Raw genomic sequence first — 15,430 nt, forward strand, 5'->3', positions numbered from 1 at the left:
CTATATTCTACTTTTTTTTTCTTCTTGCTTTCTGTTCAAAGTGGAATTGCACAAAGTAACAATTCCTTTCTCCTTTTTTTCTTTATTTCAGAGGATGCGCTATCTTCTGTGAATAAAACATAATAAGAATTGTTTTGGGGTTCCACATTTACATTCAGTGTGAGCACCCACGTCGTGACCAGTCGATAGATCTTTACAGTGTGAGCGTAGAAGTTGTACGTTCTGGCAGATAGAGTGTAAAACCTGTCGTGTGATTAAATGCGTCACACAAGATTAATAAAATCATGTGTCTGCCCGGCTTTTGCACAGCTTGCAAAGAGCGCTGTTGTCTCATTGCTCAATGAGGCGTATGACCACAATCAAACACGTGAGCAGGCACACGCAGGACATGGGAAATCCTCTGGTCATCTAAATAAATCCACCGGTCATCAGTGTGTTTATTGCAACCAATCTCACTTAGTTGTTAAACATGCAATAAAACTGAATGTATACACACAGAGGCACACAAGTATAGACATTAACACCCCATGTCACATCAGCCTTATCTGTTTCAATTATTCTCTTTCATTACCTCCTTTGGTTTTGTGGGATGAAGGTGAAGATTAATACCTCTTTATCCCAGGTTTGAGGACCCTGAGTGGTCTTCTATCTTAGCAGGTGCAGTCAAGCTCTATTATCGCCTGGGCATCCAAGTTAAATCCATATCTGATTAGATGGCTGGCTTGTTTCTGAACTACTGATTTAATGGATAATGATTTCTGAATGATAAAAAATGAAGCATTTTTATTTGTGCTGTTTATATACTGCATTAATCCATTAAATATGTAAATCTACATTACCAAAACTACAGGTTGGTTAACAAGTAGTTTTTTTTATTTCAGTATCGGCCGGGTCTTTTATATCATGTAGCAAAACAGTTCATCTTTATGTGACTCTTGGTTTGCCTTGTAATGGCTACATGCACCGACGTCCATTTAGATGAAGTTCTTAACCCTTCACAATTCACTCTACGCTCCCCTGCTGTGCCGCTGCCCCTACTGCCGAACTCTTTCACCAATTCTCAAACAATGTGTGTCAGCATAACAATGTAGAGACCAAGTTTTTAATGGCTCCAATGAAGCACTTTTCAATTTAATACCACAAAATGAAACCTTGTACATTGAATACTTTTAAGTGAGTCTCATGACAAGACATTCCCTGGAGAATTGGAGGAATTAGCAAATGAGATTTACTCTAATGCAATCAAAGGTCTATTTCAGAACTGATGTCACATGGTTTGAATGTAATAGATGGGAGTTTTTATCAGTATTCATCACACAGTCTTTAGAGGCTTCATGTTTAGGTCTTGCCTACTTTGAAAAATACAGTTTGTATAATGTATATCAAGTGTATGTAGTTATTCAGTCAGGTTAGTTTTACATCTGCTATTGACCTCCTGACTTGCTGGTTTGTGTGTGTTTGGTGTTTGTTTAGGTTCAAGGCTAAAATCTCAGTTTACTTAATCTATCATCATTCATCATTGATGTTAAGTGCTTCTCACAGGCAACTCTGCTCTTTATTTGTGACATTTATATTTTATTATTTTCTGTTCAGGATGTTTTTGATGTATTGAACCACTCAATGCTGCTTTGTTGTTTCTTTTGGTAAGAGATACACCATGTCAATTTTTTCTTCTTCTTTTTTTGCATAATTTACAAGAAAAAGACTACAGTGGTTAGGGATAGAAATAAAGAGAGGATAACATGCAACAAATGCACAACATAGTGAGATCTTGGTATAATCAGATAAGCAAAAGATTTGCTTACAACCAGTCAGTTTATAAACATGTTCAATTTGTAATCAGCTGTAGTTTCCACTTTTAGCTCAAGGCATTTTGGTAAATGCTTAATTTATAGTATAAACTGGATGATTTAAACATAATATTAAGCATATAGGGATATATTAAGAATATGTGACATTAGTCAGACACTAAAGCTCGAAAGTTCAGTAAAAAGATACATGGAGAAAATTACACACACTCAGTTCTAAAAGACGCACATAGTCCCACCAAACAATAACTGTACAACCAAGCCTTTATGCTGAAACGTGTCAGCAGATTTGTCAGCCTATTGATTGTGAACAGATTCATCTAAAAAAACAGTACATGATGTGATTCTTTTTGGAGGTCTGCCTTTCTTTCTGACTTTGTTCTGGAGAATACAGACACTTTTTAAAGGCAGAGCACTTGACTGAATTTCAGTACAGGAGAACCGTACCCGTTTCTTGCTGTACACCTGCTCCTATTTTTCCAATTTTTGAATGGAAACAATTTGGAAAGTATGACTGCTGTTGTTTGATAACCTGTCTGTTTATGGGTGATAAGGAGAGGTAGCACAGACTGCTACAACAGATGAAGTGATAATACTTTTCTTCATATGGTAGATTCAGTTATTGTCTGATACTGGGACACTTCATTGTGCATTATTGTGCTTATACTATTGAAACATGACAATATTAGAGCAAAAAATAAGAGTCTAAGCTAGTATGTAGTCTGTTTAATCTTTGCCAGTAAGTTAACTGTATGTTTATCTTGGTAACTCTAAGTGTAAATTGTTAAACAAACTGCTGTTGATAGACGATATTGTGATTCTGACCAAGATGATGATCACAACTCAGACATAGAAATCGAAACAATGAGTGACTAAAGTTGTCAATAATTTTTTAACTTTGTCTGAATTGACTGTAGTTTGATTTTCTTTCACTATAGTTGTTCTCTGTGAACAATAACAGAGTTACAGTACACACAATTGTAATATTTTGTGAACGACTATACAAACCCTCTGCTGTAGTTAATATTTGAGTGTGTCATATATTACAAAACAAGCTTTGATTTTGTGTATGCTGAAAACGTATTCTTGCAGTCCTCTGCTTTCCTGCAGATGTGTGTGACGACTGCTCATTAAATCCCAGTTTTTTTGTATTGCTGTTCTTTAAAAAAGTCAAAGTCAGTCACCTTGACAGTACAATCAGCATTCCAGCGCTGTTGGAAAGTGTTTGGTTCCATCTTAGATATATACAATAGGTGAATAGGAAGATATATATACTGTAATATACTGTACTGTTACACTATATCTTTTATGAGTCTTTGTCCATCTTGCCATGAAGGCACAATTCACCAAAATAGCTTCCTATAGTTGCACATTGAATGAGAACGACTTTACTCTTGTTTTTATGCCTCAGCGCCAGCGACAGCCGTGGCTGGAAGCATTATGTTTTCTTGTTGTCCATCTGTCTGTCTGTCTGCCTGTCCCATTCTTGTGAAAGCGATATCTCAGGAACACCTTAAGGGAACTTCTTCAAATTTTGGTGTTCAAAGGTTGAGGTCACTATGACCTCACATCAGTCCGTCCCATTCTCCTGAACACGATATCCCAGAAACGCCTGGAGGGAATTTCATTACATCTGCCACAGACTTCCACTTGGACTTAAGGATGAACTTATTAGAATTTGGGGGTCAAAAGTCTAGGTCACTGTGACCTCAAAAAACATGTTTTTGGCCATAACTCAAGAATTCATACTGTAATTCTGACAAAGTTTTACACAAATGTCTAATAGGATAAAATGATGAAGTGTTGACATTTTATATCCAAAAGGGGAGATTGTGACCATATTTCACATTTGGCCGGATACTGAATCGGTAAAACTAAGCTTGGGTGCCCACCTTGAAACTGTGGTGATTTTATTAAATTCCGTCAAAGTCCTCACTACAAATGTCATGAGTCTGGACAGACATGGATGTAAACTGCAACTTGACTGGTTGGCAGAGGCATATAATCACGAGGCGGTATTTCTAGTTTCTCACATCCTCACCTAACACACCAGAGAGAGTCAGATAAATCTCTAAACTCACAGATAAACTTCGAAACTCACGAAAAGAAAGGTCTACATACTGTGCATCAGAGGGTTTGATGCCCTGCTACTGAACCCTTCATTTCTTCAATTTTACTCTTGTTCCTCACTCCCTTTTAAAATGCCTCCCAAAACCTCCTTCCATCTCTAGTTGCTGTTCAGTTGCTTAAAAACATGGAATTTCACCCACTGAGTGATATTATCCAGACTTTTTTTGCAGAGTAATGTGTGAAACTGATCAGGCATCACGAGCAGATCAATTGGTGTTTACAAGCCAAAATTGTGTTGGGTAGATAAAATGCAGCTCTTGGACCGGATCCATGGAGGTTGCTGAGCACAAATTTGTCATTACTGTACTGAAGTGTATACAATGTTCATTAATACATAAAATTCAGAGCCATATGGTGTAATCTACTGGGTGTCAGGCTGGATGCTTTTATAGGCGTTTCATGTGTAACAGACGTGAACAGCATCTTAAACTTATCTTCAATGTTGTGACAAATTGTAACCGCAGAAATCGACATTTTTCCCTGCTCAGTGTTGCACATAACATGTTTTGAAAGGTTCAGGAAAAAGCAAACTTCCCACTCTTGGTCTAAAGCGCAACACACCTGAACTGTATATGTGATTTTTCCAAAGCAATAACAAGGATATATTAGTGCAGTAGTGTTTATCATGAACAAATGCATCAGTTTAGTTGTGATGGGATCAGCGAGTGTTATCGTGTTAGGGGGAGTTTCTGTTGGTAACCAGGAAGTGTCGGTTTCCTATAAAGGAATTGTGGGATGCAAAGTCTTCCTGTCCTTGGAGCCCAGCAGGGCTGAGTGACAAGCTGCTTTTGTTGTCGGAAATGAAAGCCCTAATAAAACTGATATCTCACTGCCAGAGGGAATACTACTTGTCTGGCTGCCATTTTAATCAACTGCTGAGGCAACAATTATATATCTCAATGTATATACATTTTATTTATTTCTACAAAACTTTTATTATATTTTGATTCCTGTAATCTTTGCAGAGAGAGAGAAAGAGAGAAGGGACCATAGATTTAACTCCTTTGTTCCTTTGTGGTGATGCAACTCTTAAACGCTTTTGGCATGTGACTTCTAATCTGACAGGAGATATTTTTTAAATCATCTACCTTCGTTGTTTTCTTTTCTTTTCTTGTCCCAGATTAATTTATTGTGTTTCTCAATATGTTCTTCATTTGTGCCCCAGTATCATATGATTTGTGTCACTTATATGTCTATTGTAAGGGATTATCTCCTCCTCCTCATCTTGATTTTCTTCTTCTTCTCCCTGTTCTCCTCTTGTCTCCTGTTCTCTCCATCCTCTCCTCCCTTCATCGACTCTCCCTCCCTCTCTCCCTCTCTGTAGCATGTAGTGATCTGGTGGCCTCAGGCAGAGACAGGAAGCCCAATGCTTTGGTCCAGGTGGCTGTCATAGACCCCCACAAGCAGCACCTCGTCTCTCACGTGTGCACAGAGATAGTGGAGGTAAGGCAACACACATGCACCATCCTCTGAGCCTCTCTCCAACCTTTGATGTTTGTTGTTTCGCTGTGTCTCTGGGTCACTGGGTCTTGGTTGGTGTTCTCTCCATCTCTGTCTGGCCTCCTTTTTTCCCTTATTTTTTTTTTTTTACCATCTGACTCATCGAACTGGAACAGACTATGAGCGTTAACCTTCTATCTCCTGTGACAGTTGTGTCCATGCATCTATATGAGTTTGTGTGTAGCTCTCAATCAGTATGTGTTTGTGGGCTTAATTGGATAGGAGTTCGATACAGTGAGAGTGTTTTTATGCTCTTTGACCTCTTTAAATGCTCCTTGTATTACCACTACTTTGACAGCACTGTTGCTAAGGCAACAGCCAACCAAGTGTTTTTTGGACAGCAACAGCTGCCCTCTGTCCCACTATGGAACACCCCCTTTACACACATGTACACACACACACATTTTTCTTTCCTCACATGAGGGCAAAGTTTCCTGACGCATAAAAAGGAGACACTTTTATTTTCCTGCTAATCCAGTAAAGCTAAATTAGCATAACCGTCTCTTTTCAAAGACTGCATTTTAACTGCTTTCCCCTCAGCCCTGTCAAGGGAACAGCAGTGTGTGTGTGTGTGTGTGTGTGTGTGAGAGTGGAAACACAGGATGTGGTAGGATACTGTATGCTGGCTCAGGCAGCTCTGCAGACACTCAGTGCCGCTGCAGTTTTGATTTCATGGCAGTAATGTTCAGGATTTGGAGTAGGTTCTGAGGATATGGACTGCTTTCGACTCCACAAAAACAGGGTATGTGCACGTATGTGATTTTACATGTCATGTTACAAGTTTTAAAAGAGAGGTTTGCAACTTTATAAGAGGTGTTTAAGATAGTCTGAGCAGTTTTCTGTGCCAGATATTAATTTCATTAGTCAGGATAGTGTAGTAAAAGTGCATATACCAAAACAGTTTACCACTTTCTACAATAATAAGATCAGTCAGTCTGATCAGTGATATCAGAGTACTTTTGACTCAAAAGCTGTACGACACTAAAACATGCAGTCACTCTCAAAAATTGACTTTGAGTTAGAGTATTATTTGTAGTAGAGTTGTTAAGAGGAACAGAGGTTGTTTGTCTGGACACCTGTAACCTGTGTGTGTGTGTATGTGTGTGTGTGTGTGTGTGTGTTTGTGTGTTTGTGTGTTTGTGTATGTATGTGTCTGTGTGTTTGTGTTTGTGTGTTTGTGTATGTATGTGTCTGTGTGTGTGTGGTGGGGAGCTCTGCTGTGTTTGTAGTATGAATTTGAAGATAGCCCAACTGCCACTTGTGTTTCTCCTGTTTGTCACATTCCCGGGATGCCTGCACTCAACAGCTGCCGCTGGCTTTGCTGGGCACTGATTGGAGTCTTGGTTGCATGAAATCTCAAGCATTAGTCCCACTCATGTGATAGGTGTATTATCTGGAATGCATGGTATATATTATAAAGGTTTAATTTAGAAGATAAATGATGGAACATGCCAGCTGCTACATACAGTAGCCCTCTCTAGTCTTACTCATGAATCACCAGACAGGGGTCAGATGAAAAGAACATGATAGCATTAAATCATTTGAGATCTGGACTTGAGTTCAGGACAGTGTTCTCTTCAGATTTCATTAATTTAAAAAATGAAAACAGAATATGCCAAATGATGTTAACAACGGTGTTAAGCTCATATCTGTCCTTCAAGTACTGACTGTCTCTTGGTGTTCCTCAAAATAGCAACAGCTACTGTACCAAAAGATAAAACAATCTTTTACCCTTTGCCTCTTGCATACTATATACTAACTCTAAGCTAACAATATAAAGTGTACTTAAAAAGTATGAATATGTATTTAAAGTGTGAATCATAAAATTGATTAATGTGGTTTTATAGTTCAATGACAGTTTTCCACAATGCACACAGGAGAAATGAATTAGCTACTCACTGTTGGGGGAAAAAAGGGTGAGGATAGATTAAGATGTTGGTCCGACAGCCTCAGGTGAGCATGGAAAACAAAACATAAAATAACAGATCCTTGGAAAACAATAGGTCCTTTGCTTGACATTGAAAGTTTTCATGTGAGTTTCTTGTTTATTTGTGCATATCGAAAATAGAAAGAAGTTGTAAAAAGTCACAACAAAAGGCCAGTTAAAATACAACAGATTTCTATTGAACCAAAAAACCCAGTCCACTCATGCAGGCAAGTACATTAATATTGTTTATACGAATTCCCCAAATAGTACATAGTATATACTTAATAGTATTGATATAGTATATAGTGTGGAGCTGGGACACAGTGCCATATTCCCACAATAGGCAGACCCTTTTTATCTCTGCAGAGCAAGAGCATGTCTCCATGTGGGTACTGTATCTTAATCTACTGTTGGTAAAACAGAAAGGACCAGTGACAACTTAAGTAGAAAATCTAAAGCCCTCTAAATCTCCTTAAAGTGCAATGGGAAACATCTTCGACAAATTGTACTTGAAGCTACTGACAAAAAATGGTATCTTGTATCTTTAATCGAGTGCTCTGCCATTTCAAGAAAAGAAATGGCCTTGTTTTTTTGTGAAATTTGGAAGTGCTTTGTTTTCCACATGTGCATGCCTTCTCAGTGTGTTTAGCATGACACAAGAGACGAGAAATTGGGATGGAAAGAGCTGCATTTTCTGCCAAACCCTAATATGTCTGTAGGAAAATCCCATTCCTAAAACATGGGCAGTGGGTCCAGGAGTGGCAGTACTCGAGGGGATTTGACGTCATGCAAAGCTAGGGGATAAAACGGCCTTTGATGTCATACTAGTCAAGCGAAGAACCCCCTGCCTGGAACAAGTCCAAAAAGTCTAGTCTCTGTGTGTGTGTGTGCGTGTATGTGTGTGTGTGTAATTGAGTGGTCAAGGGAGGGAAAAAAACCTCCAGTGTAGGGAGACTCAAGCCAGAATACTCCTACTTCCCCACCAACCCAATCATACACAAACACACACACCCTCTAATGGTTTAAATTGGCGATTCCACCGAGGTTTGCAACACAAACGGTCAAAAAGACAAGAGAGGGACAGCTGTCTCCTCTAGCATATGTTGACCACTTGTATGACAGACTGGCTTACTTGTCTGTGTAAATGGAGACAGGCTTACCACTTTAGCTCATCTCAGCCCATCAGTAGCACTAAGAAGATTCAGACGCAGCTGAGGCTGCCAAGCATGCTGGTAAGTCTGAATGAGGCCTATTCAGTGTGCCAGTGAGGGAGGTGTAAAGGGTTATGTTTGTGTGTGCGTGTGTGTGTACCTGCACATTCTTGAGCATAATGACTCTGTCTGTCTTTTTGTCGGTGTACTGATATATATCCAGGTTTGTGCTGAGCTCAAAGCAGTACATTGGTTCCGTGTCTGTATTCGCTGTGCTGAATCGGACTGTGTGTTAAGGATGTTGGTCTACTCAAACCACAGAGCTTCATGGCTGGATGGCAAAATGGCACTGGGTATCAAGACTAGTATTACCATGTCTAGAGAGGCTGATACAAGAAGCAATAGACTTGTTTTATTCCCCCTCTGTCAGCACATTGAAGATTTCTGAAGGATCAGTGGGGTTAGTGGTGCGGTGAAGAGGTGGGTCTGTGTGTCCCCTCCTTGTGTGTGTGTGCAGTTCAACACATAATTCTGTCTTTGTGTGTGTGTGTGTGTGTGTGTGTGTGTGTGTGTGTATGTTTTAAGTACACTGCCTTTTAATAGGGAACTTCATTGTTTGGTTCCCAACCCTCCCAGCATCTCTTACTTTAGTCTAGTCTGTACTCTACTGGTCAGTATGTCAATCTCTAATGAGCCACAAGTTAGCGGACTTAGAATTAATTTAGCATTTGTTAATTGTTGCTTAATGAATAGAGAACTAATGCAAATGAATCCAGGGAAACAGTGACCAGTTATTGATCATTATGTTTGAGTAGTTTGAGGCAATGGTCAGCCGTTGGGCAGGCATGTTTTGTTTACGGCATGTACCATGTTTATGGTAAGTGAATACTGTTTGAACGTCAACTTTCAAGGCATCATAGATGGATTAAAATGCTCAGAAATTGGAAATTTGAACATGAAAACTGTCAAACCTCTATCTGCTGCTGATGTGATATGATAGAAAGCTTCTGAAGAGCAACTAAATGGACCTTGAGGTGAGATTGTTATTATCAACTGCTATTTTTAAGGTCAAGAATAAAAAAATCGAACCTCAGTATTGTTGATGAACTTTTAGAGGAATTATTGATGTCATATTATTATGTAATTTTATTGCTCTACAGTTATTGTCTGATGTAATGCACAGTGCATCGCTTTGAACACCACTTTTAATGTCTTACTTGGGATTTTGCCTATTTTTGCCATAACATGACATATATAAATATCAGAAAAATATTAATTTCATGATATGGATCTAAGCCATATTGCTTAGTCTTATTTTTTTTCCTAATGTTTTTTTCCTCAAGGGTGTGACCACACATTTGTACATGTCTGCCAGCCTGTCTGTGTCAGTCTCATTACCACTCCCCAGCCTGTCCCCACACAGTCCCAAAGGGTTGCGTTCTAGAGACGCCCATCAGAGCAGAGTGGAGGAAGAGGAAGCCCCCACTGTAAACACAAAGTGCTTTGAATCGGTTCAAATAGCCAAAACCAAATGGCCAAACAATCCTTGAGTCTTCCCAGAAAATCCCCTCAGCTTCTGGTGCAATGAATTGCACTTAAATTAAATATGATGACAGATAGTATACACACACAAAAAAAGCATTTATTATTTCCTGTAAGTTTATTTTTAGGGGCATTTTGCCCACATCAGACTAATTCAAAGACAAGAATGATTGTGAGAATTATGATGTAAATGTGACCCTGGGCTAGAACTGACCCAAGGCCACAACGAGATGCATCTGAGCCGGCTAAACCTCTAGGATGCCACAACATATGTGTCCAATTACACATAATAATGAAACAAATCTTGTCAAATCTACAAGTGATGTGCTAATAACAAGTGAAATAAGGAAACAATTCTACTTGATTACCTTGCAGATAAACATGTTTTAACAAATTACATTTTTTAAATTATTACAAGAATCTCCTGTGTTTCTAGAGCATTGTTGGAAAAAGGCACATTACCATGATACTGTCAGAAAATGTCCCATTTTTCAGATTGTTTCTTGAAACAAGTGACCTGATCTATATATTGACAGAAAAACCTGCCTTATTTCATGATGATACTTGTCTCTTGTTGAAAGAAAATTCCTTCCAACAGGTGAAACAAGTGACATCAAATATAAAGTAAATACCAGTAACACCCTTGTTAAGGTGGGCAGTTTTACTGTGTAATGAAAGAGAGAGAAAGAAGCAAGCCCTGCAGTTCAAAAAGTATGGGAGTTAAAGGTGATGATTGCGTATTGTGATTTTAGGGAGGTTGTGAGTGAATATTAGCCCTCTGGTATGTTTAATGACTCAACACTGGCAGCTGTGGCTGGTTTAATCCTATTGCCACCTGCCATTGTGCCAATTTACCTGTCAACATTTGTTGCTCCTGGCCTGCAGTTTCAGTTGGGAGACTGTAGTTATGCCAGAGCTCCAGGTAGACCCACCAGGGAGAGCTCTATCTTCTCCTTTTTTGTACCCAGAAGAGGCAGCAGGGGAGGTGAGGGGAGCAGGGAGAAATGCCGGGAGGAGGAGGAGGACAGACTGAGCCCAGCTGTTGGCTCATTTACCCCCCCAAGCCTCCCTCTCTTTTTTCTCCCCGTGGCTTCCTGCTTTTTCATGAACATGTGTGTTGCCACACAAATGTGCATGTACACACTATCACACATGTGCACACACACACACACACACACACAAACACAAAGTATCTCACCCTTTTTCTGTGTTGTCCCTCTCTCTGACAGGCGAACAAAGACCCGCTGTTTCTGACGGGGGTGACCTTCCCTTCAGAGTATCCTGCTAGCACAGAGACACTAGTCAAGCTAACTGTGTATGATGCAAAGGACAAGAGCCAGGAATCAGTGAGTAAACAGTTGTTGTTTTGCTCTGTGTGTCTCTGTGTCTGTGTGTGTGTGTGAAGGCTGATATTTTCCATGGCTAACTTAGCCGCTGATGAGCTTGCCAGACAGGCCAGGGTCTTGTACAATGTGTGAGTTTTTGTGTGTCTGCACATGTTTGCATGTTGAAAATCGAGAGTGAGAGAGATAATGATGAAAATGTGTTCAAAGCCAGTCATGAAGCAGTTATCTTTCAAGTGCTGGTTGTGCTGCACTGAGCTTTAAACTTTACAGGGGATGAATATGAAAAGCTGTGAGAAATCTGCAGCAGAATCTCATTATGTTTAAATTTATCCTACAGATTCAGAGGAGCAAATAGTTGTGTGGTGAATTACAGCAGGCAGTGAATTACGGCACAATCTTTGTACTCATTCACATGAGTCATATGAGCTGCTTCCATCCAGAAAACCAGAAAAGAGCTCAAGGCCTTGCTCACCAAAGTAGACAAAACAGGCCTGCCGGGGACGTTCACGGCTGAGGCAGAAGGAACTGGTAGGGTTCATAGCAACAGGGTGTGCAGGCATAGACTACCTCCTGGCAACCAGGGTCGACAACGTCCAGGACAAAGAGCAGCAACAGGAATTGTTCAGGAGGAAGTGCAGGCAGACATGGAGGAGGTATGAGCCAGCAGGATGGTAGGGATGGGACAGCAATGAGCATTGACAAGATGGGAAAGTGCACTGCAATGAAAGATCACCTGGTCCAACATCTGGCAAGCAGACTTCTACTGCAATGCCCTACTAAGTCCAGTAAACTTTCACATCTAGGGCAAAAATTAGACACCTTCCTGCCCTTGTTGTTCTGGAAGAGGATCCTTGGAACATCTCCTTAGCAGCTGCCCAAAAGCCCTTGGAGACGGGCGCTATTGCTGGCAGCATGACCAAGTGCTTAAGGCAGTCGCTAAGAGTGTAGCCATGGCCATTAACACCAGTAATTGCCACCACCAGCCAGAGACCATCACGTTCCTCAGAGCTGGAGAGAAGCCCCACCTACAACGTAGAGCAAAGCCTGGTCTCCTCACCACTGCAACCGACCGGCACCTGGAAGTGGACCTGGGTAAGTAGCTGAAGTTCCCAGCCAACACGACTTCGACCAAACAAGATCATCGTTTCAGAATCCACCAAGCAATTGATCATGCTGGAACTCACAGTGCCCTTGGAAGAGCGTATGGACAAGTGCAGAAGCTGGTGAACTTGCTATAAGCCTGTGGAGGTGGGCTGCCGAGTATTTGCAGGATGTTCACTCTGCAAATCGTTTACGCTACTGGGCATCACTAGGGAGGCATAGAGGAAGAGCATCAGATCCGCTACTGAAGCTGCAGAGAAAGCCACCAGGAGACTTTGGATCAAGAGGGCAGATTCGTGGGTGAATGCTGCTCAACCCTGGCTGGCCGGCCTGGGCGAGGGTGTCTGATGTTGAAAGACCCGATGACCCCAGGTTCCATCACTGATGATGCGTCCCAGCACATCTGCAGGATGTATCTTTCATCTGAGTCATTCTCAGACCTTTGCCTTCAGATTCGAAGGAAAAGGGTGTGCAGGCTTCGATGTGCATCTGAGCATGGCAGACCGTCCTTTGGCGTTGTTCCCCTTGGGAGAAACAGCCAGCACATCAGTGGGAATGGGAAAAAGAGCCAGACATAGAATCCTGAATGGGCCGGGCCCTCTGATTCACACATTTTAAACAGACTTTATAACAGGCTCTTCAGTGTGGGTGAATGCTTGATCTTAATCAAGCACCCCACTCAACCCTGGGTGCCAAGATCTTAATTTGGCATAACTTAAGATGAAACATTCATGAACTTTATGATGAGTAAAGACTCCATTACAGCAGTGGTTAGTATTTGCAAATTTATCACATTTAGACCTCTGATTTTTGCGCAGACACAAAGCCAGCAACCAACTGCAAGGCCTCGAGTCAGTTTTTTGCACTTGTGAATGTGAAAGAAATCTACTTGCACCAAGGTGGGTGGGTTTTGCCTGGTCTGAAATTGAGTTGTGTTTCCACCTTGCAAGACCATTTCTTTCAGATATGACACCAAGGTTTAGAGTAATGGGTGGACAACCGTCTGTGTGTTTCTACACTCCTGACCGGTAACCTACTCTACACAGATTACTTATTTATATAGTAAAATAATTTGGAATACCCGAGCCCTGTCAAACATCTAGGGACATTTTTTTTATAAATAATATTTTCTGTTGTGTAAATTATATTATTATGGGGAGCTGTCTGTTCACGCAGTCAGACTTTTGCTTTTCCTACTACATATGCAGCCAGTGCATTATTGTATGCATGTAAACATATATGACTTACTGAATATGGGCTTTTAATTACTAAGTGAAAAAGATATAAGCAATAGACCATAATAAGTAAACATTTTATTGTCCTAATCTAATTGTAGGCTAGCTGCACAGATTCATGTAAAATAACTTTGCATGCATTGTTATGTGTGCACAGGAATTTCTGTCTCCTGAGATGTAAATTTAAGTGAAACAGGGACATCAGCTGCTGCAGGATACATACTTGGTGTGCTGTATTTTAATATTTGGGGCAATGTATATTTTTTCCATGCAACTGTGCCCCTCCTGGAGACAGTATTCTCCTTAGAGAAGCGGGCCCGGTCTCCCATCTTCTGGTTTTAAAGGGAAAGAGGGGAGCTGATTTGAGGCTAATACAAACTCCACATGCTGATAAAGTATTTGTCAGACTAGTAATGTATTCATCTTGTTCCGGCTTCTTTTCCAGATTGTGCCGTACGGTGCCAGGATACATTTGTTTGCCAAATTTGAAAAATTGGTTCTCAGCATGTTCCCAGAGTTTGCTGTTGTATTTGCACCCAGTTTCAACAAATTAAAGGACCAAGTGTTAAGATAATTAACAAAGTCTTTGAAATTAATAATGAAGTTTTTTTGTACATGTTGTACAGCACTTTAAATGAACTTTTACTTGAATTTTTTATGTAGCACACCATTTATTTGCATTGTGTAATGGCATTAACTTGTGTGTCTTGCTGTACAGTCATTTGCCTCCTTTGAATTCAGCCTTGAGACAAAATCCCAGATGAAATTTGCTTAAAATGGGAACACAATGGTTTATTCTGAGGTGTGCTTGAATATTCATGTTGAACAACACCCATGTGAGCTCAACACTGTATAAACTCTCCATTCATTCGCCACCTCCTTTCTAAGAGCAGGCTTTGTGTTGTGTAGTGCGTTGCCACTGGTGGCAAAGCAAGTTAATGCTTGGATATAAAGATATTTTACTGCTGTCTGGTGAAATGTTCATCACTTAAATTCAAGTTTATAAAAAGGGTTTTGTTAAAAAAGATACAATCTGCCATCTGCCTAGATATATGCTCTCTAATAGCACTGTAAGGAAAAAAAAATACTTTTTTATTAACTCCTTCAGAATTTGGTCTTTAGAATTTCACTCTGGCTTTCATGCTGTCCCTCACTGACTGTGAGTGAGATTTCGCAGTAGCTCCTGTCAGTCTGTCAAGAATATCACTGATACTCAACACAGCATTTCACTCAAGCTTGGCTTTTAGAGCTTAAGGCTGAACCAACAGCCTTACAGGACAGGTCCTGTTGAGCCTTTCAGACTCTTCACTCATCTCCACACCCCACACTGCCTTCAAAGGCAGTGTGGGGTGTGGAAAAGTTGTGATCCAGCTCATCATTCAAAAACTTTTGAATGATGAGCTGGATCACAACCTTTTGTAACCAGCTCAAAAACAATAGCTCAAAATTCCCTCTCCCTTTCTCTTAGTAGACCGCATGTAGTGGCCTTGCAATATAGTACTTGAGGGTCTTTCTATTCTTTTTAAGGAACCAGTGCTTTCGTGCTGTGTGGCTTTTAGATTTTCAGCCTTGCTCAGCCCTACACAGCATGCTTGTCTGGGTCTCATTAGAGAGTCTTTAAGTGACACAGGCATGACCCTGAACATGAGCTGGCACAATGCGTCAGCCCCCAGTCGCTTAAGTGGCAGAT

General features: G+C 40.5%; 1 protein-coding gene across 2 annotated transcripts in view; it reads left to right on the plus strand.

The window, feature by feature from the left end:
* Positions 1–15,430, plus strand: part of inpp4b (inositol polyphosphate-4-phosphatase type II B) — a 264,526-nt gene that overhangs the window by 124,128 nt on the left and 124,968 nt on the right. For both annotated transcript variants that reach the window (XM_042425446.1, XM_042425454.1), the window contains 2 exons: positions 5,263–5,381; positions 11,288–11,404. In XM_042425446.1, coding sequence (XP_042281380.1) covers positions 5,263–5,381; positions 11,288–11,404 — 236 coding nt within the window. The remainder of the gene's footprint in view (positions 1–5,262; positions 5,382–11,287; positions 11,405–15,430) is intronic.

This window comes from Thunnus maccoyii, chromosome 2, assembly GCF_910596095.1.
Source record: "Thunnus maccoyii chromosome 2, fThuMac1.1, whole genome shotgun sequence".
NCBI classification, from domain to species: domain Eukaryota; kingdom Metazoa; phylum Chordata; class Actinopteri; order Scombriformes; family Scombridae; genus Thunnus; species Thunnus maccoyii.